Raw genomic sequence first — 26,059 nt, 5'->3', positions numbered from 1 at the left:
TCCCTGGGTGCCTGAATGTCTTTTCCTCCTAACTGCCTGACACCCCCCAGCCTCCAAGCCTTCACTTCTAACAGTTCCTTTTCTTTGCCTCCTCCTGCGACCTCCGACTTCCTCCCCCGAGCAGAAGCCCAGGAAGAAGGTAAGCTGCCCACCCGGCCCCCGGCAGAAGGGGAGCCGGCCTGGCCTTGGTCTCGGCTTGCGGCTCCCGGGCCCTGCCGGCCCGCCAGCTAACCCTCCCACCGCCAGCGACCCCCCTTGCTCCCCCTCCCCCCCTCGCGCCCCCTCCTCCCCTCGCACCCCTCCCCCCTCACACCCCCTCCCCCCAGGACTTGGCTCTGTGGCTCCCACTAACCCTCTCTCTCTCCTCGTGGCGACCCCGCCCGGCTCCGGCGCTTCCCACCTGCAGAAGTCCATGAGGAAGGTATGACCCCATGACTCTGGAATCCCACGTGTGGGGCCCTAAGCATGATGGGAATTCCAAGGCGGGAGCAGCGCCCACAGCATGTGGCCCCGTGTGCATGACTAACGCCTGCTGCTGCCTGGCCAGGGAGCCCGGGACGGGGGCAGAGGTGCCCGTCTTGTGGAGCTTGGAGATGACGGGCTCTGCAGCAGCCTTGCCAGGCCACTTCCCATCTGGGAGCCTCGGTTTCTCCATCTGGGGGCCGCTTCCAGCAGAAGCTCAGGCTCTGATGGCCTCCAGGAATCGGGGCTTGGCTGCCCCCTGTCCTGAGGTGGGCACTCACAGGTGGTCACAGAGACCCCCCAAGCAAGTCCTGGCTCTGCCGGCCTCTTCCCCGCTCATTACCTCCTTGTAAAAATGAGGCTACTGGGCACCGCCCAGGCTGACAGGGGCTCCCCGAGAACCCGGGCCCAGAGACGCAGCCCACGGGGGGCCTGGGAGCGGCTGGGGGGGCAGGGCGCAGGACTCTCACCTGCTTCTCTGACCGCCTCTCCTCAGCCTCCCTCCCTCCCTCTGCCCCCCCCCCCACGGGCCCCCACCCCACAAGTGCCTGGGCCCGGGTGGCCGAAAAGGAACAGGCCAGAGCCCGTCCCCCCACCCTCGCCCCAGCAAGCTCCCAGCCTGCCAGGAGTGCTTGTGGACTAACTCCCTAACTTGGGCTTGGGGAGAGACCCCTCCCCCTCGGGGCTGCAAGCTGGGCTCCCCCAGGGCCTCGCCCTTCCCAAGTGGAATAGGAGGCCTCAGCCCGGCCCAGACCCTCTCCCCAGCCAGAGCTTCTCAGGAAGTCTCAGGGGGTCCCACGGGCCATTCACTCCTGGTCTGATGTTCCTCAGGCCACCACAGGGCCTCCGTCCCTGCCTTAACCCGGGCAGCAGCTGTCAAAGGCCTGTGGGAAGAGGGGGGCCCTCTAACCTCATGACAAGAGGGCCAGGGGAGGCCCCGAGGCTTGTCCACCTCCCTGGGGGGCTGCTGTGTGACCCCCGACTGCTGTGACTCAGTTATCCTCCATTAACCAGCCATTTTCTGTTTGAACCCCTCCTCCTCTTCCTCCCTTCCCTCCTCCCTCCCCCTCCCTCACGGTGGGTGTCGCCTCTTGTTCTGGGACTCTTCTCACCCATGAAGTCCATGAACCAGGTATGAGACATGACTTCAGGCTCCCACGGCCTGCGTGAGTGCGTGTGTCCTGTGTGAGCGAGCGTGCGCAGGGAGCTCTGGGTGACCCAAGAGGAGGAACAAGAGGGGCCCAGGACCCACGGCAGAGACGGGGCAGCTCCCGTGTCCTCCTCCCTCCTGGCCTCCCTGCCTGTCTCTGTGTCTGCTCTGTCTTTCTATGATTCTGTCTCTGTCTCTGTCTCTGTCTCTCTCTGTCTCTGTCTCTGTCTCTGTCTGTCTCTCTGTCTCTCTCTGTCTCTGTCTCTCTGTCTGTCTCTCTCTGTCTCTGTGTCTCTGTTTTTGTTTCTCTGTCTCTCTCTGTCTTTTTCTGTGTCTGTTTCTCTGTCTCTGTCTCTCCCCCCCCTCCTCTCTGTCTCTGTCTCTCTCTCTGTCTGTCTCTGTCTCTCTCTCTGTCTCTGTGTCTCTGTCTCTCCTCTCTCTGTCTCTTTCTCTCTCTGTCTCTCTGTCTCTCTCTGTCTTTTTCTGTGTCTGTTTCTCTGTCTCTGTCTCCTCTCTCTGTCTCTGTCTCTCTCTCCTCTCTCTCTGTCTCTCTCTCTTCTCTCTGTCTCTGTCTCTCTATCTCTCTCTGTCTCTGTCTCTTTCTCTCTCTCTTTGTCTCTCTGTCTGTCTCTGTTTCTCTCTCTGTCTTTTTCTGTCTCTGTTTCTCTGTCTCTCTCTTTCTCCATCTTCCCTCTCTCTCTGTCTCTTTCTCTCTCTGTCTCTCTCTCTCTCTCTCTCTCTGTCTCTGTCTCTCTGTCTTTTTCTGTCTCTGTCTCTTTCTCTATCTCTCTGTCTCTGTTTCTCTGTCTCTGTTTCTCTCTCTCTGTCTTTTTCTGTCTGTTTCTCTGTCTCTGTCTCCTCTCTCTGTCTCTGTCTCTGTCTCTCTCTCCTCTCTGACTCTGTCTCTGTCTCTCTCTCTTTCTCTGTCTCTGTCTTTCTCTCTCCCTCTGTCTCTCTCTCTCTCTTTGTCTCTCTGTGTGTCTCTCTCTTTGTCTCTCTGTCTCTGTCTCTCTCTCTGTCTCTCTGTGTGTCTCTCCTCTCTCTCTGTCTTTTTCTGTCTCTGTTTCTCTGTCTCTCTCTCTGTCTTTTTCTGTGTCTGTTTCTCTGTCTCTGTCTCTTCTCTCTGTCTCTGTCTCTCTATCTCTCTCTGTCTCTGTCTCTTTCTCTCTCTCTTTGTCTCTCTCTCTGTCTGTCTCTGTCTCTCTCTGTCTCTGTCTTTCTCTCTCTCTCTGTCTTTTTCTGTCTCTGTCTCTCTCTTTCTCCCCCTCCCCCCCTCGCGCCCCCTCCTCCCCTCGCACCCCTCCCCCCTCACACCCCCTCCCCCCAGGACTTGGCTCTGTGGCTCCCACTAACCCTCTCTCTCTCCTCGTGGCGGCCCCGCCCGGCTCCGGCGCTTCCCACCTGCAGAAGTCCATGAGGAAGGTATGACCCCATGACTCTGGAATCCCACGTGTGGGGCCCTAAGCATGATGGGAATTCCAAGGCGGGAGCAGCGCCCACAGCATGTGGCCCCGTGTGCATGACTAACGCCTGCTGCTGCCTGGCCAGGGAGCCCGGGACGGGGGCAGAGGTGCCCGTCTTGTGGAGCTTGGAGATGACGGGCTCTGCAGCAGCCTTGCCAGGCCACTTCCCATCTGGGAGCCTCGGTTTCTCCATCTGGGGGCCGCTTCCAGCAGAAGCTCAGGCTCTGATGGCCTCCAGGAATCGGGGCTTGGCTGCCCCCTGTCCTGAGGTGGGCACTCACAGGTGGTCACAGAGACCCCCCAAGCAAGTCCTGGCTCTGCCGGCCTCTTCCCCGCTCATTACCTCCTTGTAAAAATGAGGCTACTGGGCACCGCCCAGGCTGACAGGGGCTCCCCGAGAACCCGGGCCCAGAGACGCAGCCCACGGGGGCCTGGGAGCGGCTGGGGGGGCAGGGCGCAGGACTCTCACCTGCTTCTCTGACCGCCTCTCCTCAGCCTCCCTCCTCCCTCTGCCCCCCCCCCCACGGGCCCCCACCCCACAAGTGCCTGGGCCCGGGCGGCCGAAAAGGAACAGGCCAGAGCCCGTCCCCCCACCCTCGCCCCAGCAAGCTCCCAGCCTGCCAGGAGTGCTTGTGGACTAACTCCCTAACTTGGGCTTGGGGAGAGACCCCTCCCCCTCAGGGCTGCAAGCTGGGCTCCCCCAGGGCCTCGCCCTTCCCAAGTGGAATAGGAGGCCTCAGCCCGGCCCAGACCCTCTCCCCAGGCCAGAGCTTCTCAGGAAGTCTCAGGGGGTCCCACGGGCCATTCACTCCTGGTCTGATGTTCCTCAGGCCACCACAGGGCCTCCGTCCCTGCCTTAACCCGGGCAGCAGCTGTCAAAGGCCTGTGGGAAGAGGGGGGCCCTCTAACCTCATGACAAGAGGGCCAGGGGAGGCCCCGAGGCTTGTCCACCTCCCTGGGGGGCTGCTGTGTGACCCCCGACTGCTGTGACTCAGTTATCCTCCATTAACCAGCCATTTTCTGTTTGAACCCCTCCTCCTCTTCCTCCCTTCCCTCCTCCCTCCCCCTCCCTCACGGTGGGTGTCGCCTCTTGTTCTGGGACTCTTCTCACCCATGAAGTCCATGAACCAGGTATGAGACATGACTTCAGGCTCCCACGGCCTGCGTGAGTGCGTGTGTCCTGTGTGAGCGAGCGTGCGCAGGGAGCTCTGGGTGACCCAAGAGGAGGAACAAGAGGGGCCCAGGACCCACGGCAGAGACGGGGCAGCTCCCGTGTCCTCCTCCCTCCTGGCCTCCCTGCCTGTCTCTGTGTCTGCTCTGTCTTTCTATGATTCTGTCTCTGTCTCTGTCTCTGTCTCTCTCTGTCTCTGTCTCTGTCTCTGTCTGTCTCTCTGTCTCTCTCTGTCTCTGTCTCTCTGTCTGTCTTTTTCTGTCTCTGTGTCTCTGTTTTTGTTTCTCTGTCTCTCTCTGTCTTTTTCTGTGTCTGTTTCTCTGTCTCTGTCTCTCCCCCCCCTCCTCTCTGTCTCTGTCTCTCTCTCTGTCTGTCTCAGTCTCTCTCTCTGTCTCTGTGTCTCTGTCTCTCCTCTCTCTGTGTCTTTTTCTGTCTGTTTCTCTGTCTCTCTCTGTCTTTTTCTGTGTCTGTTTCTCTGTCTCTGTCTCCTCTCTCTGTCTCTGTCTCTCTCTCCTTTCTCTCTGTCTCTCTCTCTTCTCTCTGTCTCTGTCTCTCTATCTCTCTCTGTCTCTGTCTCTTTCTCTCTCTCTTTGTCTCTCTGTCTGTCTCTGTTTCTCTCTCTGTCTTTTTCTGTCTCTGTTTCTCTGTCTCTCTCTTTCTCCATCTTCCCTCTCTCTTTGTCTCTTTCTTTCTCTGTCTCTCTCCTCTCTCTCTCTCTCTGTCTCTGTCTCTCTGTCTTTTTCTGTCTCTGTCTCTTTCTCTATCTCTCTGTCTCTGTTTTTATTTCTCTGTTTCTGTCTCTCTGTTTTTTTCTGTCTGTTTCTCTGTCTCTGTCTCCTCTCTCTGTCTCTGTCTCTGTCTCTCTCTCCTCTCTGACTCTGTCTGTCTCTCTCTCTTTCTCTGTCTCTGTCTTTCTCTCTCCCTCTGTCTCTCTCTCTCTCTTGTCTCTCTGTGTGTCTCTCTCTTTGTCTCTCTGTCTCTGTCTCTCTCTCTGTCTCTCTGTGTGTCTCTCCTCTCTCTCTGTCTTTTTCTGTCTCTGTTTCTCTGTCTCTCTCTCTGTCTTTTTCTGTGTCTGTTTCTCTGTCTCTGTCTCTTCTCTCTGTCTCTGTCTCTCCCCCCCCTCCTCTCTGTCTCTGTCTGTCTCTGTTTCTCTGTCTCTCTCTCTGTCTTTTTCTGTGTCTGTTTCTCTGTCTCTGTCTCCTCTCTCTGTCTCTGTCTCTCTCCTCTCTCTCTCTCTCTCTCTGTCTCTGTCTCCTCTCTCTGTCTCTCTCTCTCTCTCTCCTCTCTGACTCTGTCTCTGTCTCTCTCTCTTTCTCTGTCTCTGTCTCTCTGTCTTTCTCTCTCCCTCTGTCTCTCTTTGTCTCTCTCTCTCTCTTTGTCTCTCTGTGTGTGTCTCTCTCTTTGTCTCTCTGTCTCTGTCTCTCTCTCTGTCTCTCTGTGTGTCTCTCCTCTCTCTCTGTCTTTTTCTGTCTCTGTTTCTCTGTCTCTCTCTCTGTCTTTTTCTGTGTCTGTTTCTCTGTCTCTGTCTCTTCTCTCTGTCTCTGTCTCTCTCTCTCCCTCCCTCTCTCTCTGTCTCTGTCTGTCTCTGTTTCTCTGTCTCTCTCTCTGTCTTTTTCTGTGTCTGTTTCTCTGTCTCTGTCTCCTCTCTCTGTCTCTGTCTCTCTCCTCTCTCTCTCTCTCTGTCTCTGTCTCTCTGTCTTTTTCTGTCTCTGTCTCTTTCTCTATCTCTCTGTCTCTGTTTTTATTTCTCTGTTCTGTCTCTCTGTTTTTTTCTGTCTGTTTCTCTGTCTCTGTCTCCTCTCTCTGTCTCTGTCTCTGTCTCTCTCTCCTCTCTGACTCTGTCTGTCTCTCTCTCTTTCTCTGTCTCTGTCTTTCTCTCTCCCTCTGTCTCTCTCTCTCTCTTTGTCTCTCTGTCTGTCTCTCTCTTTGTCTCTCTGTCTCTGTCTCTCTCTCTGTCTCTCTGTGTGTCTCTCCTCTCTCTCTGTCTTTTTCTGTCTCTGTTTCTCTGTCTCTCTCTCTGTCTTTTTCTGTGTCTGTTTCTCTGTCTCTGTCTCTTCTCTCTGTCTCTGTCTCTCTATCTCTCTCTGTCTCTGTCTCTTTCTCTCTCTCTTTGTCTCTCTCTCTGTCTGTCTCTGTCTCTCTCTGTCTCTGTCTTTCCTCTCTCTCTGTCTTTTTCTGTCTCTGTCTCTCTCTTTCTCCATCTTCCCTCTCTCTCTGTCTCTTTCTTTCTCTGTCTCCTCTCTCTCTCTCTCTGTCTCTGTCTCTCTGTCTTTTTCTGTCTCTGTCTCTCTGTTTATTTCTGTCTGTTTCTCTGTCTCTGTCTCCTCTCTCTGTCTCTGTCTCTCTGTCTCTCTCTCTCCTCTCTGACTCTGTCTCTGTCTCTCTCTCTTTCTCTGTCTCTGTCTTTGTCTCTCTGTCTTTCTCTCTCCCTCTGTCTCTCTTTGTCTCTCTCTCTCTCTTTGTCTCTCTGTCTCTCTGTCTCTGTGTGTGTCTCTCTCTGTCTCTCTCTCCTCTCTCTCTGTCTTTTTCTGTCTCTGTTTCTCTCTCTCTTTCTCCATCTTCCCTCTCTCTCTGTCTCTTTCTCTCTCTCTTTTTCTGTCTGTGTCTCTGTCTCTGTCTCTTTCTCTATCTCTCTGTCTCTGTTTTTGTCTCTCTCTGTCTCTGTCTTTTTCTGTTTCTGTTTCTCTGCTTTGTCTCTCTCTCTGTCTCTGTCTTTCTCTCTGTCTTTTTCTGTGTCTGTTTCTCTGTCTCCTCTCTCTGTCTCTGCCTCTCTCTCTGTCTCTGTCTCTGTTTCTCTCTCTCTCTCTGTCTCTCTCTGCCTCTGTCTCTTTCTCTCCTCTCTCTGTCTCTGTCTCTGTCTTTTCCTGTCTCTGTTTCTCTGTTCTGTCTCTGTCTGTCTGTCTGTCTGTCTCTGTCTCTCTCTTTTTTTGTCTCTGTTTCTCTGCTCTGTCTCTCTCTGTGTGTCTCTCCTCTCTCTCTCTTTTTCTGTCTCTGTTTCTCTGCTCTGTCTCTCTCTCTCTCTGTCTGTCTTTGTTTCTCTCTCTCTCTCTCTTTCTCTGTCTCTTTCTCTCTCTCTGTCTCTGTTTCTCTCTCTCTCTCTCTCTTTCTCTTTCTCTCTCTGTCTCTCTGTCTGTCTCTGTTTCTCTCTGTCTCTGTCTGTCTCTGTTTCTCTCTCTCTCTCTCTCTCTCTCTCTCCTCTCTCTCTCTCTCTCTCTCTCTCTCTCTCTCTCTCTCTCTCTCTCTCTCTCTCTTTTTCTGTCTCTGTTTCTCTGCTCTGTCTCTCTCTGTCTCTCTGTCTGTCTTTGTTTCTCTCTCTCTCTCTCTTTCTCTGTCTCTTTCTCTCTCTCTGTCTCTGTTTCTCTCTCTCTCTCTCTCTCTCTTTCTCTTTCTCTCTCTGTCTCTCTGTCTGTCTCTGTTTCTCTCTGTCTCTGTCTGTCTCTGTTTCTCTCTCTCTCTCTCTCTCTCTCCCTCCCTCTCTCTCTCTCTCTCTCTCTCTGTCTCTCTCTGCCTCTGTCTCTGTCTCTCCTCTCTCTCTCTGTCTCTGTCTTTTCCTGTCTCTGTTTCTCTGCTCTGTCTCTCTCTGTGTCTTTTTCTGTCTGTTTCTCTGTCTCTCTCTGTCTTTTTCTGTGTCTGTTTCTCTGTCTCTGTCTCCTCTCTCTGTCTCTGTCTCTCTCTCTTCTCTCTCTGTCTCTCTCTCTTCTCTCTGTCTCTGTCTCTCTATCTCTCTCTGTCTCTGTCTCTTTCTCTCTCTCTTTGTCTCTCTGTCTGTCTCTGTTTCTCTCTCTGTCTTTTTCTGTCTCTGTTTCTCTGTCTCTCTCTTTCTCCATCTTCCCTCTCTCTTTGTCTCTTTCTTTCTCTGTCTCTCTCCTCTCTCTCTCTCTCTGTCTCTGTCTCTCTGTCTTTTTCTGTCTCTGTCTCTTTCTCTATCTCTCTGTCTCTGTTTTTATTTCTCTGTTCTGTCTCTCTGTTTTTTTCTGTCTGTTTCTCTGTCTCTGTCTCCTCTCTCTGTCTCTGTCTCTGTCTCTCTCTCCTCTCTGACTCTGTCTGTCTCTCTCTCTTTCTCTGTCTCTGTCTTTCTCTCTCCCTCTGTCTCTCTCTCTCTCTTTGTCTCTCTGTCTGTCTCTCTCTTTGTCTCTCTGTCTCTGTCTCTCTCTCTGTCTCTCTGTGTGTCTCTCCTCTCTCTCTGTCTTTTTCTGTCTCTGTTTCTCTGTCTCTCTCTCTGTCTTTTTCTGTGTCTGTTTCTCTGTCTCTGTCTCTTCTCTCTGTCTCTGTCTCTCTATCTCTCTCTGTCTCTGTCTCTTTCTCTCTCTCTTTGTCTCTCTCTCTGTCTGTCTCTGTCTCTCTCTGTCTCTGTCTTTCCTCTCTCTCTGTCTTTTTCTGTCTCTGTCTCTCTCTTTCTCCATCTTCCCTCTCTCTCTGTCTCTTTCTTTCTCTGTCTCCTCTCTCTCTCTCTCTGTCTCTGTCTCTCTGTCTTTTTCTGTCTCTGTCTCTCTGTTTATTTCTGTCTGTTTCTCTGTCTCTGTCTCCTCTCTCTGTCTCTGTCTCTCTGTCTCTCTCTCTCCTCTCTGACTCTGTCTCTGTCTCTCTCTCTTTCTCTGTCTCTGTCTTTGTTTCTCTCTCTCTCTCTCTCTCTCTCTCTTCTCTCTCTGTCTCTCTGTCTCTGTTTCTCTCTGTCTCTCTGTCTCTGTTTCTCTCTCTCTCTCTCTCTCTCTCTCTCTCTCTCTGTCTCTCTCTCTCTCTCTCTCTCTTCTCTCTCTGTCTCTCTGTCTCTGTTTCTCTCTGTCTCTCTGTCTCTGTTTCTCTCTCTCTCTCTCTCTCTCTCTCTCTCTCTCTTCTCTCTCTCTCTCTCTCTCTCTCTCTCTCTGTCTCTGTCTCTCTGTCCCTGTCTCTCTCTCCTGGGATTTTCACCACTCTATTTCTTTCTTTCCCTCTGCCTGACCCGTCTCGGTGATGAACCTCCTACAGAGGAAGTCCAAGAAGGTAAGTGTTGGCCGCTGCCTTCCCCCGATTTTGCTTCCTCCCTTTTTCCACTTGGGCCTGTCTGGGGGTGGGGGTGGGGGCTCCCTGAGGAGAGGATTTAAAAAAAGTCCTCGTCCCTTCCGGGGCATCAGTGTGGGACTCGCTGACGGAGCTTGGGGCAGGATCCAGGAAGAAAAAAGGGAGGGAGGGGTGAATAGGGTCACTGTCCAGGGAGCTCTGATTGCCGGGAGGTCGGAGTACAAAGAAGGGAAAAGCAGAAACAGCCGATGGAGGGGCTCCCTAAGGCAGAGTGCCAGACTCAGGCGAAGGGGAGGAGGTGGGGACCAGGGAAAGAGACCCAGCCTCCCCCCCCCCCCACACACAGCAGGGGACCTTTGCTCGGGGCCAAGGAGAATGGGACCGGGGTGTGTGGGTACAGAGATCGCCTCCCTCCCGAAGGGGAATTTGGGGATGTTATTGTTTCCCGCCCCACTTCTCTGGCCTTTGGGGACTCCAGAGATACTTGCCCAGCCTTAGCCCCGGCCCCTGTGGGGAGGCAGAGAGGGGCTGTGCCCAGCTTCCCGAGCCTCTGGCAGGTGCTGACAATGCAGTCCCCCCACTGAGGTGGCGGGGACACGGCGATGGGAGGGGCGGGCCACCAGCCTGGGTGTGCGGAGCCCGGGTTAGAGCCCTGGCTTTGGAAGTCTCAAACCTAGCTCCAGAAGTCTGCACAGTGGGCTTCGAGGCCTTTGTGGGAGGGGCCGGCCCGGGCCTTTGTGGGAGGGGCCCGGGCCTTTGTGGGAGGGGGCCGGGGACTTTGTGGGGGGGGCCGGGGACTTTGTGGGAGGGGCCGGCCCGGGCCTTTGTGGGAGGGGCCCGGGGCTTTGTGGGAGGGGGCCGGGGACTTTGTGGGAGGGGGCCGGGGACTTTGTGGGAGGGGCCGGCCCGGGACTTTGTGGGAGGGAGCTGGTCAGGGCCTTTCTTATGGTCCTCTCTAGCTGAGGCAGGTTCCGAGAGGGCGATGCTTCCCTGAGAAGGATGAATGGGCAGAGCGTGTGGTTGGCAGGTGGAGGCAGGAGCGCCTGCTCTGGCAGAGAAGGGGGCACCGGGAGCTGTCCAGGGCAAGACGCCCCGCCCCGAATGCTCCCGCGCTAGCCTTTGCGCTGTGCTGCCGCAACGCTGCCCTGGGCCAGCCGGCTGAGCCACGCTTGTGCATGGTGTGGACCTCCCGAGGCCGGGCCCTCCCCCACTCACTGCCCCTCCCCCAAAGGGCTCCATTCGTCCTCCCCCTCCCTCCTCCCCTCCCCAGTGCTAAGCAAGCTCAGCTGTGGACACCCCAACGTGTGTCCTCTGACGGCCGGTGCTCCCCACTCCTGAGGATGGGGGGCCTCCCTCCCTGCCCCCTCCCCATTATGCAGGCGGGCAGGCAGTTTAGAATTTCCTGGTCCTCCCCCCCCCCCCGCCCCCGCCCCGGCCCCCACCCCTCGGTTCTCTCTCCCTTGGAACCAGGGGCTGCGCGGGAGCCTGGCTTCCAGCTAACTCGGGCCGGGAGGTTCCAGACTCTGCTCTCCTGGGTGGCCATTTCCCAGCTGGAGGCTTCAGGCCCGGAAGCCCCGGGGCCCACTCCCTGTGGGACGTGGGAAGGGCCTGGGGGGGGCAGTTAGAACCTGCTGCCCAGGGAACTTTGGGAACCCCATCCCCCGCCCTGGGCTGTCTTCGCTCAGCTGAACCATGCTCTTGGGTACTGGGGCAAAGGCTCTCGTGCAGTCACCCGGCCCCCCGGCCCCCGGCCTGGAGATTCAGAAGCCCCCAAAAGGGGGCCTGGGTGAGGGGCCCCCCACTTCCCGTTTCCGGGGCAGCTCCACCCCCCCCCACGGGGTCGCCCCGCCCGGCTGCCTTCCTTGCATCCTCACTTCCTTGCATGGGGCAGTCTGGCCTCCAAGGGCCCGACCTGGGAGCCGCGCCTGGCTGCCCTTCAGTCTGTGGCAGGAGACGGAAGGGTCCAGACCCCTCCCGGCTGGACGTGGCATTCATCCTTCCCTGGCCGGGCGTTGCCCCCTTGGGGCAGAGAGCTCCCGGGCCAAGGCGGCCGGGCCTGGGGCGAGGTCGGCCTCCCGGTGGGTGTGGCCGGTCTCCCGCCGCCTGGCCCCTGCCGGAGTCAGTCTCTCCTCTCGCCTCCAAGGGAGGTTGGGGCCGGAGTCCGGCCACTCAGCCTCGCACGCTCCCAGAGTTGGGGGGGGGGGCCTTGCCTCCTCCGCCACCCCCATCCCCCCATCCCCTCCCAGCTGCCCCCGCCCCTCTCGCCAGCTTGTCACAAGGCTCTGGGAGGGACGCGGAGGGAGGTGAGCTGAGTTCCCCGGGGGCCCAGACCCGGAGACGCCCGTGCAGCGCGCTGCCCAGCCCTGTGCCCGCCCCGGCGCCCTGCCCTGCGTGCCCTGCGTGCCCAGCCGCCCAGCCTCTGTGCCTCTCTAACGGCTCTGGCGCTCCTGCGTCTCGCTCTTCTTTTGCATGTGCTTGCCTTTGTGAAGATGTGGCCGAGGACGAGCAAGAGGATTACGAGGAAGGTAAGGGCGCTGCCCCGCGCGCTGTCCGAGGTCTGCCCTTCCCCGCCCGCCCGCCCGCAGCCTCCCCGCTTCCTTTTCAGAACCATTCGGCTGACGGAGCGCCCGGCGGCCTCCTGGGGGGCCAGGACCCGCTTCTGGCTCGGCAGCTTCTCTCCTCCTCCGCCCCCTCCCCATCCTCTTCGTCCTCGTCTTTGTCTCCTTCCTGTCCTTCCTCTTCCTCCTCCTCCTCCCCTGTCTTCTTCCTCCTTCCCATCCTTCCTCCTCTTCCTCCTCCTCTTTCTCTTTCACTCTCTTCCTCCTCCTTCTCCCAGTTCTTTTCCTCCTCCCCATCCTCTTGCTCCTATCTTCTTTCCTCCCCTTCCATCTCTGTCTTTCTTTGTTTCTGTCTTTCTGGCTCTTTCTGTTCTTCTCTGTCCATCTCTCTGTCTCTCCCCTTTCTTTCTCCCTTTCTCTCTCTCTCCCTCCCTCCCACCTCTCTCCGTGCCTCTCCTGTCTCTGTGTCTCCATCTGTCTCTGTCCCTCTCTCTCAGTCTGGCTCCCTCCCCTTCGCCCATTTTTTCTGTCTCTCTCCCGCATCCTTCCTTTCTTTGTCCAGCTCACTGAGCCTCAGGCCCCAGCCTGGTCTGTTTCTGTCCTGTCCGCGTTTCTCTTTCCACTTTCTCACCATTTCCCCCAGGCCTCGGCGCCTTCAGGGGAGATGGGTCCGGGCTCCTGTGTGGCCCTTTCCCTCCTGCCCCCTTTCCATGTGTTTCCAACTTGACTTTCTCCGTCCTGAAGTGGAGATGCTCGCGTCTCTTTTTCTTCGCCCCCTGTCTGGACCCCGGAGCCCTGATGGATGGGCTGCTCTCTGTCCTCTGCTGAGCCCTTCCTGCCCCTCTTTCTGTTCCCTCGGGTCTTCCGGGCCTCGGAGGCTTCTTGTGGCCGCCTGCCTTGTTTGGCCTGCGGGGCGGGCCTTGGGCTGCGCTCACCGAAAGCCTGTGGCCAGCACCGGTTCAGCTCCCTCCGAGCAGTGAGTCTGTCGGTACCTGGCGGGAGATGCAGAGGGAGGGGCTGCTGGTGCTGGTGCCAGAGAGAAGGCTCCTGAATCCTGGAGAGTGATGATGGCCTTAAGAACAGTTCAGAGATGGGGACCAGGGCCTCCTCCCTCCCTCCCTCCTTCCCTCCTTCCTTCCTTCCTCCCTCCCTCCTTCCTTCCCTCCTTCCTTCCTTCCTTCCTTCCTTCCTTCCTTTCTTCCTTCCTTCTTTCCTTCCTTCCTCCCTCCTTCCTTCTTTCCCTCCTTCCTTCCTCCCTCCTTCCTTCCTTCCTTCCTCCCTCCCTCCCTTCTTCCCTCCCTCCTTCCTTCCTCCCTCCTTCCTCCCTCCCTCCTTCCTTCCTTCCTTCCTTCCTTTCTTCCTTCCTTTTTCCCCTCCTCCTCCTCCTTCCTCTCCTGTATCCCAACCCTTGTAGTAAAGCTTAGACTCTCAGAAGTCTCAGAAGCAGCCCTGTGTCCTTCTAAGTCTCTCCCTGTCCCTGCTTCTTCTCAGTTGTTTCTGGAGCCAGATCCCCCTTCTTGCTACCTCTTCCTTGTTCACGAATCCTGCCGTGTGTGTGTGTGTGTGTGTGTGTGTGTGTGTGTGTGTGTGTGCAAAAATTCCTTCGAAAAAATGACTGAGCCCAGGAGGGATGGACGTGGTCGGGGCTGGAGCCCAGTGTCAATCAAAAACCCCATGGGCAGCGGGGGAGGGGGGTCAGCTTGCATTGTTGCTCCAATGGGGGTGGCCCAACCTCCAGGATGATGGGCTCCGAGCTGCCCCAACTCCTCCCCAGATCCCCTGCTCTCAGTCTCACATATGCTTTCTCTCTCTCCTCTCTCTCTCTCTCTCTCTCTCTCTCTCTCTCTCTCTCTGTCTTTCTCTCTCTCTGTGTGTCTCTATGTCTCTGTCTCTCTCTTTTTCTCTCTCTCTGTCTCTCTGTCTCTGTCTCTTTCTGTGTCTCTCTGTCTCTCTGTCTCTGTCTGTCTGTCTCTCTCTGTCTCTCTCCCGCATCCTTCCTTTCTTTGTCCAGCTCACTGAGCCTCAGGCCCCAGCCTGGTCTGTTTCTGTCCTGTCCGCGTTTCTCTTTCCACTTTCTCACCATTTCCCCCAGGCCTCGGCGCCTTCAGGGGAGATGGGTCCGGGCTCCTGTGTGGCCCTTTCCCTCCTGCCCCCTTTCCATGTGTTTCCAACTTGACTTTCTCCGTCCTGAAGTGGAGATGCTCGCGTCTCTTTTTCTTCGCCCCCTGTCTGGACCCCGGAGCCCTGATGGATGGGCTGCTCTCTGTCCTCTGCTGAGCCCTTCCTGCCCCTCTTTCTGTTCCCTCGGGTCTTCCGGGCCTCGGAGGCTTCTTGTGGCCGCCTGCCTTGTTTGGCCTGCGGGGCGGGCCTTGGGCTGCGCTCACCGAAAGCCTGTGGCCAGCACCGGTTCAGCTCCCTCCGAGCAGTGAGTCTGTCGGTACCTGGCGGGAGATGCAGAGGGAGGGGCTGCTGGTGCTGGTGCCAGAGAGAAGGCTCCTGAATCCTGGAGAGTGATGATGGCCTTAAGAACAGTTCAGAGATGGGGACCAGGGCCTCCTCCCTCCCTCCCTCCTTCCCTCCTTCCTTCCTTCCTCCCTCCCTCCCTTCCTTCCCTCCTTCCTTCCTTCCCTTCCTTCCTTCCTTTCCTTTCTTCCTTCCTTCTTTCCTTCCTTCCCTCCCTCCTTCCTTCTTTCCCTCCTTCCTTCCCTCCCTCCTTCCTTCCTTCCTTCCTCCCTCCCTCCCTTCTTCCCTCCCTCCCTTCCTTCCTCCCTCCTTCCCTCCCTCCCTCCTTCCTTCCTTCCTTCCTTCCTTTCTTCCTTCCTTTTTCCCCTCCTCCTCCTCCTTCCTCTCCTGTATCCCAACCCTTGTAGTAAAGCTTAGACTCTCAGAAGTCTCAGAAGCAGCCCTGTGTCCTTCTAAGTCTCTCCCTGTCCCTGCTTCTTCTCAGTTGTTTCTGGAGCCAGATCCCCCTTCTTGCTACCTCTTCCTTGTTCACGAATCCTGCCGTGTGTGTGTGTGTGTGTGTGTGTGTGTGTGTGTGTGTGTGTGCAAAAATTCCTTCGAAAAAATGACTGAGCCCAGGAGGGATGGACGTGGTCGGGGCTGGAGCCCAGTGTCAATCAAAAACCCCATGGGCAGCGGGGGAGGGGGGTCAGCTTGCATTGTTGCTCCAATGGGGGTGGCCCAACCTCCAGGATGATGGGCTCCGAGCTGCCCCAACTCCTCCCCAGATCCCCTGCTCTCAGTCTCACATATGCTTTCTCTCTCTCCTCTCTCTCTCTCTCTCTCTCTCTCTCTCTCTCTCTCTCTCTGTCTCTCTCTCTTTCTCTCTCTCTGTGTGTCTCTATGTCTCTGTCTCTCTCTTTTTCTCTCTCTCTGTCTCTCTGTCTCTGTCTCTTTCTGTGTCTCTCTGTCTCTCTGTCTCTGTCTGTCTGTCTCTCTCTGTCTCTCTGTCTGTCTGTCTGTCTCTCTCTGTCTCTGTCTCTGTCTCTCTCTCTCTGTCTCTGTCTCTCTCTCTCTCTCTCTGTCTCTGTCTCTCTGTCTGTCTCTCTTTTTCTCTTTCTGTCTCTGTCTGTCTCTGTCTCTCTGTCTGTCTCTCTGTCTCTCTGTCTGTCTGTCTCTCTCTGTCTCTGTCTCTCTCTGTCTCTGTCTCTCTCTCTGTCTCTCTCTCTTTGCTCTTGCACTGGCGGCTTGGCGGTGTTCTGAAAACAGAAGAGAAGCCTCGGCCAAAGTGAGTAACCCTTCCCCTGGGGGAGGGGAGCTGCTGGAGGGTGTGGGGAGGAAGGGAGGGAGGGGCACCTCTCAGATTCCCCCAGAGGAGACGATGATTCCTGGAGCATCTCACAAAATGCTTCCCATCCCTTCTGTGAGCCTTCCGCAGCCCCGAGACCTTCTCTGTTGCCATTTTACAGATGAGCAAACCGAGGTTCAGAGAGGCCTGGGTCCTGTAGCTCCCACTTACAGTGAAAATGTCCCATTTTATACTTGGTTTTCAAGGCTGTAAGATCAAGTGCCTTCCCGGCATAGGAGAAGGAACTTCCCCACTGGGTCTTCCTCCAAAATCATAGATCTGACTAAAACTAAAGTGAAGTTTTATATTTGGGGTCAAAGAAATCAGCTCTCCGGATAGAGAACCACAAAGTCTGGGGGTAAATAAGAGCTCATCTGAAAAGGATCTGGGGGTTTCAGTGGGCCACAAGCTTAGGAGAAGCCGATGGTGTGATAAGGCACCCCAGGGAACTGAGGGCATCTCAGAGTCCGCGAGGATCACAGTCATGGCGCTTCGGCCTGACTCCCTGAGTCTTTGGAGTTTCTTGGCGGAGATTGGCCTGGTTGGCCATTTCCTTCTTCAACTCATTTTACAGATGAGCAAACTGAGGCAGCCGGGACGAAGTGCCTTGCCCAGGGTCACTAGGAAATGGCTGAGGCTGGATTTGACTCGGGCCTCTTTATTGATTTATTTTTGCTTGTCTGAGAGTCCCTTCTTATTTTTTGAACTCGGGCCTTTCGGACTCGGAGCGGCTCCTAAGTCGCCTCTGCTCAGGGTCATTCGGTGATCAGCAGGGCGGCCGCGTGCCCGTGGAAACCCAGCCCCGCGCGCTCGTCCCCGAGGTCTCTGATCCCGGCCCCTCCGAAGCCTCCGTCTCCCCGATGCTCTCCCAGAGCCCGCCCTCGGGCCGCCGAGGCAGCAGAGCCACGAGGCCGGTGACGTCAGTCCCTGCCGTGCCGCTGGGGGGCCGAGGCTTCGGGGCGGGCGCAGGAGAAGCCCTGGCCGGGGAGGGGCGGGAGAGGCGGGCACGGAGGGGGGGGGGGCAGCCCGAGGAACACCAGAACGCTTGGTCGCGGGAGGAGGCTCCGTGGGGGCCATTTGGGTGAGGCGGGGCCAAGGGTGGGAGGCGAGGTCCCGCCCCCTGGCCCCCGGGCTCCCCAGGACCCGCAGAACCTCCCCAGCGGGGCCGGGCGTGGGAAGGACCGGGAGCCCCTGGGAGGCTCCGGGAGGGGAACGGACCAGGAGAGGCTGTGGGCGGGGCGGCCAAAGGCTCTGGAAGGGCGCCCCCCCCAGGAGCCCCAAAGGAGGTGATGGAAGCTCGCGGCTCCAAAGGCTCCAAACTCTGCCTCATTCCTTAAGCCGGGACGGCCCGTTCCCCAGGCGGGCCCCGCTTGTTCGCTGATCGGAGCTCCCCTTCAAGGCTGGAGTTCTTCCATTTCTCAGCTGGGGAAACTGAGGCTTGGAGGGAGGGGGGGCGGGCAGCGGTGTGTGGCTGAGCCTCGGGCTAAGTGGGCGGGGCCTGCGGGGCCTTTTATTCTCTCCCGTCCGATGGTCTAGGTTCTTGGTTCTAAGAGCCCCCTCCCCGCAGACGTGCCCCGCCCCCCTTCTAATACGCTAAGTTCTGTGATTCTAAATGGGCGGTGGGACTCGTGGCGGTCTCTGGCGCCCTCTGCCGGACGTGGTCAGAGGTGCAGCGAGAGGAGGGGGGGGGCGGACTCTCCCGGCGCGAGGGGGGCCCAGGAGGCTCCCGAGGTAACGGCGGCTCTGCCCGCTCTGCCCCCCACAGACTCACCGCGCCCAAGATCCCGGAAGGAGAGAAAGTCGATTTCGACGTAAGTTTCTCTCACTGCGGTGTTTGTGGCTTCTTTCTGTCCCTTCTTTCCTGGGCGGGGAGAGAACCGCGTGGATGCGCAACCTCGGGCTCCACGTGCCCTTCACCGAGCTTAACGTGGGGGGGGAGGGGCTGCCTGCCGGGGGGGGAGGGGCTGCCTGCCGGGGGGGGGGGGAGGGGCTGCCTGCCGGGGGGGGAGGGGCTGCCTGCGGGGGGGGGGGGGCGGCTCAGGGCTCCCGGACCCCACCCGCCCGCTGGGAGGACAAGGCCGGAAAGAGGCTGCGCAGGCAGGTGAGGGGAGCCTGCCTGACCTCGGGCCTCTCCTGGTGGCCTCCAGGACATCCAGAAGAAGCGGCAGAATAAAGACCTCATCGAGCTGCAGGCCCTGATTGACAGCCACTTTGAGGCCCGGAAGAAGGAGGAGGAGGAGCTCATCGCCCTCAAGGAGAGAATCGTGAGTGGGGGGTCCGGGGGAGGGGGGCAGGGGGAGGGGCGCCCAGGCTGGAGCGTGGGTCCATCTGTGCGCCCCCTGCAGGAGAAGCGGAGGGCCGAGCGCGCCGACCAGCAGCGGATCCGGGCCGAGAAGGAGCGCGAGCGGCAGAACCGGCTGGCCGTGAGTCCCCTCGCGCAGCCCCTCCCCGTGTCCTCCCTAGAGCCAGCAGGTTCCCCGGGCACCTCCTGCCCAGCTCCAGCAGTGCCCACAGAGCCCCTCAGGCTCCCGGGCCAGCGGCCGATTCAGGGTCTCGGGTGGGCCGGCGCCTGGGGGACGTGGGGTCGGTCCCTGCCCGGGGTCCCCCAGCTCACAGAGGGCCCCTCGCCCCCCTGCCCGGGGACCAGAATCCCCCGCGATGGCTCTTGGGCTTCCTTATTCCGAGTCCCCAAAGCTGTGAGACTTTTGGGGGCCGGACCGTGGCTCCTGCTGGGGGGGCAGTGATGGGGGGAGGGGACCCTCCCTCTGGGAGAAGGACATGGGAATGTGAGCGCGGGGAAGTTTTGTCTCCGACCTCGGCATTTTACAGAAGGGGAAACTGAGGCCTGGGGCAGCACCTGGGGGCAGACAGGAGAAGGCCGAGCCGCGGGCGCTGTCCAGGGTGCTGACCGGGGGCTCTCCCCTGCCTCTGGGCCCCGCAGGAGGAGAAGGCCCGGCGGGAGGAGGAAGACGCCAAGCGACGGGCCGAGGATGACCTGAAGAAGAAGAAGGCCCTCTCGTCCATGGGGGCCTCGTACAGCTCGTACCTGGCGAAGGTGAGCGGGGCTCGCGGACCCTCCCCTCCCCCCCCCCCCCGCCTCGGGGGCTGCCACTCAGCGTCCCCTCCCCCCAGGCCGACCAGAAGAGAGGCAAGAAGCAGACCGCCCGTGAGATGAAGAAGAAGGTCCTGGCCGAGAGGCGCAAGCCCCTGAACATCGACCACCTGAGCGACGACAAGCTGAGGTGGGTCGGGGGCCGCCCGCGGGGCTCGCAGAGGGGGCGGGACGCCCATGGTACGGAGGCACAGCCGAGGCCCGGGAGGACTCACGGCCTGGCAGGTGCCAGCCTCCGCCCGGAGCCCTCTCGATGACCCAGGGCCGCCTCCCTCGTGCCCCCCGCCGGGTCGTGGGGGAAACGACCACCATAGATGGGCAGGGCCTCGAAAAATATCGGGGTCTTCACGGGGAAGGAGGAAAGAGGAAACTGCTTAAGCAGGGCCCCGGGGGTCGGCCTGGGGCATTCAGGCGCAGGGGTGGGCTAGTGGGGAGGGCGGGCAGCCTGGCTCTGCCCCGTGCCCACCCGGGCCGCCTCCTGCCCTCTGGGCCCCTCCTGCTCGGCCATCCTGTTTGCTGTGACTGGTCGGAGGCCGGGCCTGGTGCCCCTCTCCCCCCCCCCCCACGCACGGCCGCCCCCGGGACCCCCCCAGGCAGCCTGGCCAAGTGCGGGGGCTCAGCCGTCCCTAAGGCTTGGGGGCGTCTCCTCCTTCCAGGGACAAGGCCAAGGAGCTGTGGGACACCCTGTACCAGCTGGAGACGGACAAGTACGACTTTGGGGAGAAGCTGAAGAGGCAGAAGTACGAGGTGAGCCCCGGGCAGCCCTCAGGGGCCCCTCAGGCTACCGGGTGCTGGGGGCAGGGGGACGGGCCGGCCTGCCCTCTGCAGCTCGGCCCTCGGAGGGGCCTGTGGGGGCTTCCCGACAGCCCCCCCGGCTCCCACCATGAGCCCGGGCAAAGCGCTCCCCCTCCTCCCCGCGGTCCTCCGCTGCCTGCATTTCAGACCCCCAAGGCTGTAAGGGACCACTGGGGTCATGAACCCGAGAGCCCTTGCAGGAGCCCGGCCTGGGCGGACACTCGGGACGAGCGCCTTCCCGCCCCCCCAGGCCGCCCGCCTGCCCCCCAGAGAGCTCTGCCCCCTGCCTCCCACGTGGGAGGATCGGCCCCCGCCCGCCCGAGGTCTCCCCCCTCCTTGTCCAAACATCCCCCGATCTTTTGAGAGACATTTCTGGAACTTTCCCCAACCCCCTCTGGACCCACTCCAGCTTCTCCCCCAGCCGGCGGGTCGGCCGTTGCTGAGCGCGGCTCCCGCGTTGCTGGGGCCCTTGGGGGCCCTTTCTTCCCTGCGCCAGACTCGGGCAACGGGGGAAGACGCAGCCAAGCCCTGGGCGTCTAACCCTCCTCTCTAGGGAGACTGTCCGTGTGCATCCGCTGCCCCCAAGGCCAGAACCTCCCTGGCTCCAGGGGACCCTGGGCCTCGCCCCCCCCCCCAAGGACAGCAGCTCAGCCCCCGAGCCCCGCTCCGGCATCGCCCAGACCAAGGCCAGCGGGGCCCAGAGGGCCGGGGGCCGCCCGGACTGCCCTGCCGAGGTGTCCGGTTCCGCTCGGGGCGTGAGGAGGAGGGGCCCCTGGAGACAAAGTGTCAGGAAGGAGCGCGCCGGAGGCTGCTCGCCCCCCCCAACCCTCGCCATACCCCCTCCCCCCACTCCTGGCTCTAGCTCTGGGGCAAGGAGGGCCAAGGAGCCCCCCCGTCCCCCCTCTCCCCTGTTTCTGGCTCTAACTCTGGGGCAAGGGCACCCTCGGGCCTCCCGGCCTTGGGAGAGGGGCCAGTCAGAGCGGGGAGGCTGGAGTCCGGGCGGAAAGGAAGGAAACCTGGCCCAGGGCCTTGTTTGCTGCCCCCGATAAGGATCGGCCGCGCTCAGCAGATTCTCGCTGCAGTAAACAGGAGCTAACCGTTGCCCGCTGGCCCGACGCCTTGGCAGGGTCCGTTTGCTCAGCACAGCCTGGCAGCCTCGGGCGGGCCGCCCTCCGTCCGGCCTTTGGGGGCCCCCTCCGTGCTGGCCTCTGGGGCGGAGCTCTCTCTGCTCGTGCAGACCCCCTGCCGCTGCCCCCCAAGCCAGAACCTCCCGTGACCGGCTCCCGTTCGTCCCCACAAGCTTCCCGGGCCCGGGCCCACGGCGAGCCCTGCGGGTGAGGGCAGGCGGCGGCCTGAGGCTCGTGGCCGGCTCGGGCGCCTTCTGGCAGCTCAGGGGGGTCCGACACCCGCCCGAGGCCCAGCCCTTGGTCTCCGGGCCCCCCGAGCCCACGCCCAGGCCCCCTCTTGACGTAACCCTCTCCATCTTCCTAGATCATGACTGTCCGAGCCAGGGTGGAGATGCTGGCCAAGTTGTAAGTACCGAGAGTCTGCCATGGGCTAGGCTGCTGGCCATTTCATGCATGGTGAGATTCTGGGTCCTTGCGGAGGCTGGCAGGCAGCGGGCACAAGGCGGGCAGAAGGGCCGGAGGCGGGCCGAGGCCATCTGCGGGCCTCCCCCTCCCACCCTTCCCCCCGGGCTCTGGCGGAGCCGGGGCGGGGCTGCCGAATGAGTCCTACAGCCGTAGTGCGGGCGAGGGGCCGGGAGACCCCTGGCCCTGCCAGGTGTGAGGCCGGAGGGCGTGGGGAGGGGGCCAGGGCCGGGGAGAGGCAAGGAAGGCAGGCCGGCCCCAGCCAGGCTGTAGGACTGATTCAGCGGCGTGCCCTGGGCCCGCTGCCCCCCGGCCTCCCGTGCCAGCTGGGAAGAGGTAAGTGCCGTGCTCCCGGGCGGCCACAAGGCTTGCCGAAGCAGGAGCTGACCCCGGACACCTTCCCCCCCAGGTGCCAGTCTCTCCCTGCTCCCCCCTCGGTGTCGTCCTTCCTGCTGTTCCTCTTCTCGCCACAGGGCGGAGGGAGAGCGCAGCTTTGCTGGTCAGCTCCCCCAAGCCAGGCGGGAGCTCGGGGGGCACGGGCTGTGCCCACAGAACGGTGCCCTGGGCTGTGCCCACTGGCATTCCCATCCTCCTGCCCCCACGCTGCCGGATCCATGGGGGCACGTTACCTCAGCAAGGGACGGCGGCCCGTTCGGCAAGGCTGCCCTTCGTGTGCTCGGGGAGGGCTGAGGGGCCAGAGGGAGTGACCCCCAGGCCGGCAGCAGCCCCTCCCCCGGGAAGGGCGTCCCCTGGCCCGCTTGGGGCGCCATCCGCCGGCCGTCCCACTGGCAGCCCGGGGCCAGAGCGCCCCCCATCTGGGCCACACCTTTCTCCTTGGGCTGCTGGAGCGACCTGGGGCCTCCTGGCTCAGAAGCCCTGTGCGGGGCCCGTTGGGTGACGAGGGCAGTGCCCTCGGGCAGAGGGGAGCCTCCCTGCCCAGGGGCCGGGAGTGAGGGCCCCCAAGCCCGCCTTCTCAGCGTGACGGCTCTGGGGCCCTGGGTGGGCGGGCTGGCACAAGAGGGCCAGTGTCCGGTCTCCCCACGACTTGTCAGAGGGCGCCTCGCTCCTGCGGGCCAAGCAGCGTCTGCTCTATCCCCCCCATTCTGAACTTCTGCCTCCTGCCCCCTTCCCTGGAGCCCCATCGCCCATTCTGGGACGGGGAGAAGGGCCTGGTGGGGCCCGAGCGTGGGCAGCGGGGGCCCTCCCGGGCCGAGCAGGACCTTCGCTCCTTTCCTAGAGGGAGAGTTCCCCGGGCACTGCTGCCCCGGACGCGAGGGGACGTACCTGGGCCGGCCTCGGGCTGCTCCCTCCCGCCTCGGGACCGCCCTCCGGGGCCACAGGAGAGTCCGGCGCGACTTTGGCACTGAGGGGCCCTTTGTGCGCCCCTCAGGGCTCCGATTCGGCTCGTGCGGCCGGGTCTTCCACGGCCCTTAAGGCCTTTCTGGGCTGGACCCGCTACAGTGGTCACGGAGGCAGAAGCGCCCCCCCCTCCTTCGGGCAGCGTGCTCCGTTCCCGGCCTGGCAGGGCCCGCAGTGGCCTCCAGAGCCCCCGGCCGGACCGCTGACCAGCACAGCTGGCGGGGCCTGAGCCTGACCGAGCGTAACGACTAAAGATCCGCGGGCAGTAAGGGGGGGCTCCTTCCCCTCCTTGGGGGGCACCAGTGCCTGATCCCGGGGGCGATGGGAGCTCTGCGTCTGGAAGGCTGCTCTGAGGCTTAAAGGCTCAGCCCTCGGCAGCCCCGCTCTGCCCCCCCCTCCCCCCTCCAGGCTTCCCGGGAGGCCGTGCCCCCCCCCCCCGAAGTCCGCCGGCTCCCTCCCTCTGTCTGGGACGAGCTGTTTGCTCTCCGGGCCTCAGTGCCCCGGTTTCCGTGGGAGAGCTTGGGCTGAAAGGCCTGGATCGGGTTAGTTTGGTTCCTGCCGGGCCCGGCCGGACTCGGGCCACCCTTGACCAGCGTCACCCACGGACGGAAGGACCCCGGGCCCTCCCACGGCTGCCCCTCCCCCCGTGACAGCCCGGCCTTGTGTTATTTGCAGATTACCACTCTCAGGAACCGGATTGACCAGGCCCAGAAGCAGTGAGTAGCCCAGCCCTGCTCTAGCCCTGTGCCCGGAGCCCGGGCCGGCCCGGGAGGGCAGGGAGGCCAGAGACTAACTGGTGGGAGCAGCCGCCGCCCCCTCCCCAGCCCTGGCAGGGCAGGAGGCGCCCGGGGGTCCGAGGGGCCCGAGTGAGGGGCCTGCAGGCCCAGCTACGGAAGCTCAGGCCCGCCCGCCCCCCCGGACAAGGCCCGGCCCAGAGCCTGGGCGGCGGCGGCTGCGACCCGACGCCAAGGGCAGTTACCCACTAACCCCGTGTGTTCCTGGCCGGACCATCAGAGACAAGGGCGGCCCGAGGGGAAGAGGCGCGGGGGCGGGGGGCAGGGCCGGCCTTCCCCGGGGCTGACCTGTGCCCCTCGTAATGTGTACAGAGGCCCCGCATCCGGGGGCACCGGGCGAGAGTCCAAGCGCTTCAGTCGCCTCTTGGGCCCAGCAGGCTTCCTCCTGTCCCCCACTGCCCCGCGGCCCCCCCGACACCCCGAGATCCCGAGCCGGGCCCGGGGCAGCGCGGGGCGAACCAGAGCCCGGCCTGACCCCGACGGGCCTCGGGGGCCCCAGTCCTCTCCTGCCGGGGGCTCCCTCAGCAGTGAGCAGCTTTGTGGGGGACCCCCGGGGGGGTGGGGAGCGTCAGAAAGCTTCAGTAAGGACTGGGGGGGTCTGTGCTCAGCCTTCCCACCCAGACCACCCGCTCCCCCCCTGGAGCTCCAGGGCCAGGAGGAAGGCCGCTCGGGGCCGGGAGCTCAGAGCCCTGGTCGGAAGGTGCAGGGACTCTCCCCAGTGGGCTTGGGCCCTTGTCTCGGATGGAAAGGTCAGGGGTCGGCACAGACCACTCTTGGAGTGAGCCGGCTGGCTGGCGAGGTGTGCCCGGGGGGGGCATGTGCTGGGTGGGCAGCTCCTCCTGAGGCAGCAGCGAGCCCCCGAGAGCGGCCCCTCCGGCCTCTGCCAGGGAAGCTCTTCTCCGCGGGGGCAGAACCGTCCCCCCGCCTTAGAAACCTCGGCGCCCCCTTGGGCGGTGCCTCGGTCTCCCCGATCTCCTGGTGGGGAGCGGCCCGGAGTCCCGGCTTCGAGCCCGCCTTGCCCTTCTCTGGCCTCAGTTTACCCATCTGTACAATTGGGGCTGGGACTTGGCGATCTCTGAGGTCCCCTCAGGACTGAGATTCTATGAGCCGAGGTAGGAGCTGGTCGCCCTTGAGGAAGGAAGGGACGGCGGGAAGCACGGCGGGGGGGGGGGGTCCCGTGCTTCCCAGCCCCCTCCTCCTCAGACCCCTAACCTCAGACTAACCCGCTTGGCGAGGGACAAGCTCACCCCGGAGCAGGTAAGTGGAGGCCGCTTGGCACGGGGGCTGTGCTTGGAGGGGGGATGGGCTGGGCCCCCCACCCATTCTCCCCGGGCCGGGCACTTGTGGAGCAGCTGGAGGGGAGAGAAGGACCCCCGGGAGCACTTCCCAGGTGCCCTTGGGGCCTCCTGCAGGGACGGTTCAGGACCAGGGACAGGGGCCGAGCCTGACAACTGAGGATGGGACTGGTTAAGGACCGGGGCCAGCGACCTCCTCCCCCAGTGGCCAGAGTCAGCTCCGGACAGTCCCATGGCCCTGCCTCCCGCGGCTGACTCGGTTTCCCTTTCTCCAATTGCAGCAGCAAGAAGGCCGGAGCCAAGGGCAAGGTCGGCGGGCGCTGGAAGTAAAGCTGGAAGCGCCTCCAGAGCAGAGAGCTGCCCCTCCTCCCGATGCCGCCGTCCTCCCTGCCCCCCACGTATCCAGCCTCCCCCCCCCCCCCGCTGCCTCCCCGCAAGGGTTCCAGGAGGTTCCCCCAAAGGGGAAAGGCGGCGCCCCCTGGGGGGCCAGGCAGACAAGAAGCCCCCCTGCTCCCCGGCCCCTCATCTCCTGCCAGCAGCCCCCCCAGGGACTGCTGGGCTCTCCCCGGTGGGGCGTGTAAATAAAGCTCGAGTGACCCCCTTCTCCATGAGTTCTGTGTGTTTGTGGGGGGAGGGGGAGAGGCTGCCTGGAGGAGGTGGCCAGGGGAGGGGGGCAGGACTCATCTGGGGGGGGGAAGGAGAGGCTGGGGGCACAAGCTACCCACCCCGAGTGCCGGGCGCTCCCTCCCCCCGGCAGGGCCCCGCCCTCTCCGTGGGGAGACTGACCAGGGCTCCCTCAGTGTCGGGGAGTTCCGGCTCCGCCCCCGCGGGGTTCCCTGCCAGCTCAGGCTGCTGTGGCCCGGGTGGGGGGGGGCTCAGCGTCAGCAGCCGCAGCTCTGGAGCTCGGGTCTGGGGGCTTGTGGAGCTGAGACCGCCCCCCTTGGTGGACGTGAGGGGGAGGGGAGGAAGAGAGGGGGCTTTCCAAGTCGGGTGAGGAGCTTCCCTGGGCCAAATGAGCCCCCGGTGCGAGGGGGGGCTGGGGCAGCATGACCCGGCCACTGAGGGAGGGGTCGCTGTGGCCGCGGGGGCCGCCCTGCCGTTCCCTTGGGGGGGAGGGGGACACCCCGGGGCGCAGAGAGGGCCTGCCCGTGTGGCCGCTGCCCCCGCCACAGCTTCTGGGAGTCACTCGATCATTGCGCATTTATTAGGCACCTAGTGTGTCCCAGCCCGGCGTTAGCAAGTGGGAGCACAGACGCCACGAGGAGGGAAGAGGCCGCCCTCGGGCAGCTTCAGGAGGCTGAGAAGTGGGGCTACTCTGGGGAGGCGGGGGCTGGCCCACGCGGCTGCCCCGCTTCTCTCGGTACCGAGGGGAAGTCAGCGAGGACCCATTTCATAGATGAGAAAACTGCGGCTGAGACAGGTGGCTGGCTTCCGCCCTTTCCTGATCCGGGCCTCAGTTTCCCCCTTTGGGGTGAACATCTCAGGCGCCGCCTCCAGGAAGCTCTCCCGGACTGCTCCCAGCC

General features: G+C 61.7%; 1 protein-coding gene across 6 annotated transcripts; it reads left to right on the top strand.

Moving 5' to 3' along the window:
* TNNT3 (troponin T3, fast skeletal type) lies at positions 1 to 25,140 on the top strand. Of its 6 annotated transcripts, none has more exons than XM_051967285.1 (13): positions 1 to 139; positions 3,020 to 3,034; positions 9,212 to 9,226; positions 11,734 to 11,769; positions 15,514 to 15,532; positions 17,358 to 17,403; positions 17,740 to 17,856; positions 17,938 to 18,015; positions 18,534 to 18,647; positions 18,725 to 18,834; positions 19,361 to 19,451; positions 23,123 to 23,163; positions 24,818 to 25,140. In XM_051967285.1, exons 1-13 carry the CDS (start codon positions 16 to 18, stop codon positions 24,864 to 24,866), a joined length of 855 nt encoding a protein of 284 aa, XP_051823245.1. In that variant the 5' UTR covers positions 1 to 15; the 3' UTR covers positions 24,867 to 25,140. The 6 variants fall into 6 exon arrangements, with proteins under 6 accessions (XP_051823245.1, XP_051823242.1, XP_051823243.1 ...); XM_051967282.1 differs by lacking the exon at positions 3,020 to 3,034 and adding an exon at positions 407 to 421; XM_051967283.1 differs by lacking the exons at positions 3,020 to 3,034; positions 23,123 to 23,163 and adding exons at positions 407 to 421; positions 20,991 to 21,031.
* The last annotated feature ends 919 nt before the right edge of the window (positions 25,141 to 26,059 follow it).

This window comes from Antechinus flavipes, chromosome 6 (genome assembly GCF_016432865.1).
Source record: "Antechinus flavipes isolate AdamAnt ecotype Samford, QLD, Australia chromosome 6, AdamAnt_v2, whole genome shotgun sequence".
Classification (NCBI taxonomy): Eukaryota; Metazoa; Chordata; class Mammalia; order Dasyuromorphia; family Dasyuridae; genus Antechinus; species Antechinus flavipes.
The sequence above is the reverse complement of the archived record's forward strand: the minus strand, read 5'-3'. Positions and strand labels throughout refer to the sequence as shown.

Coding starts and splice junctions, on each gene's coding strand:
- TNNT3 (XM_051967285.1), top strand. CDS start 16: ATGTCTTTTCCTCCTAACTGCCTGACACCCCCCAGCCTCCAAGCCTTC. Junction 17,404..17,739: donor GAGAGAAAGTCGATTTCGAC/GTAAGTTTCTCT, acceptor GGTGGCCTCCAG/GACATCCAGAAGAAGCGGCA. Junction 18,648..18,724: donor ACAGCTCGTACCTGGCGAAG/GTGAGCGGGGCT, acceptor CCCTCCCCCCAG/GCCGACCAGAAGAGAGGCAA.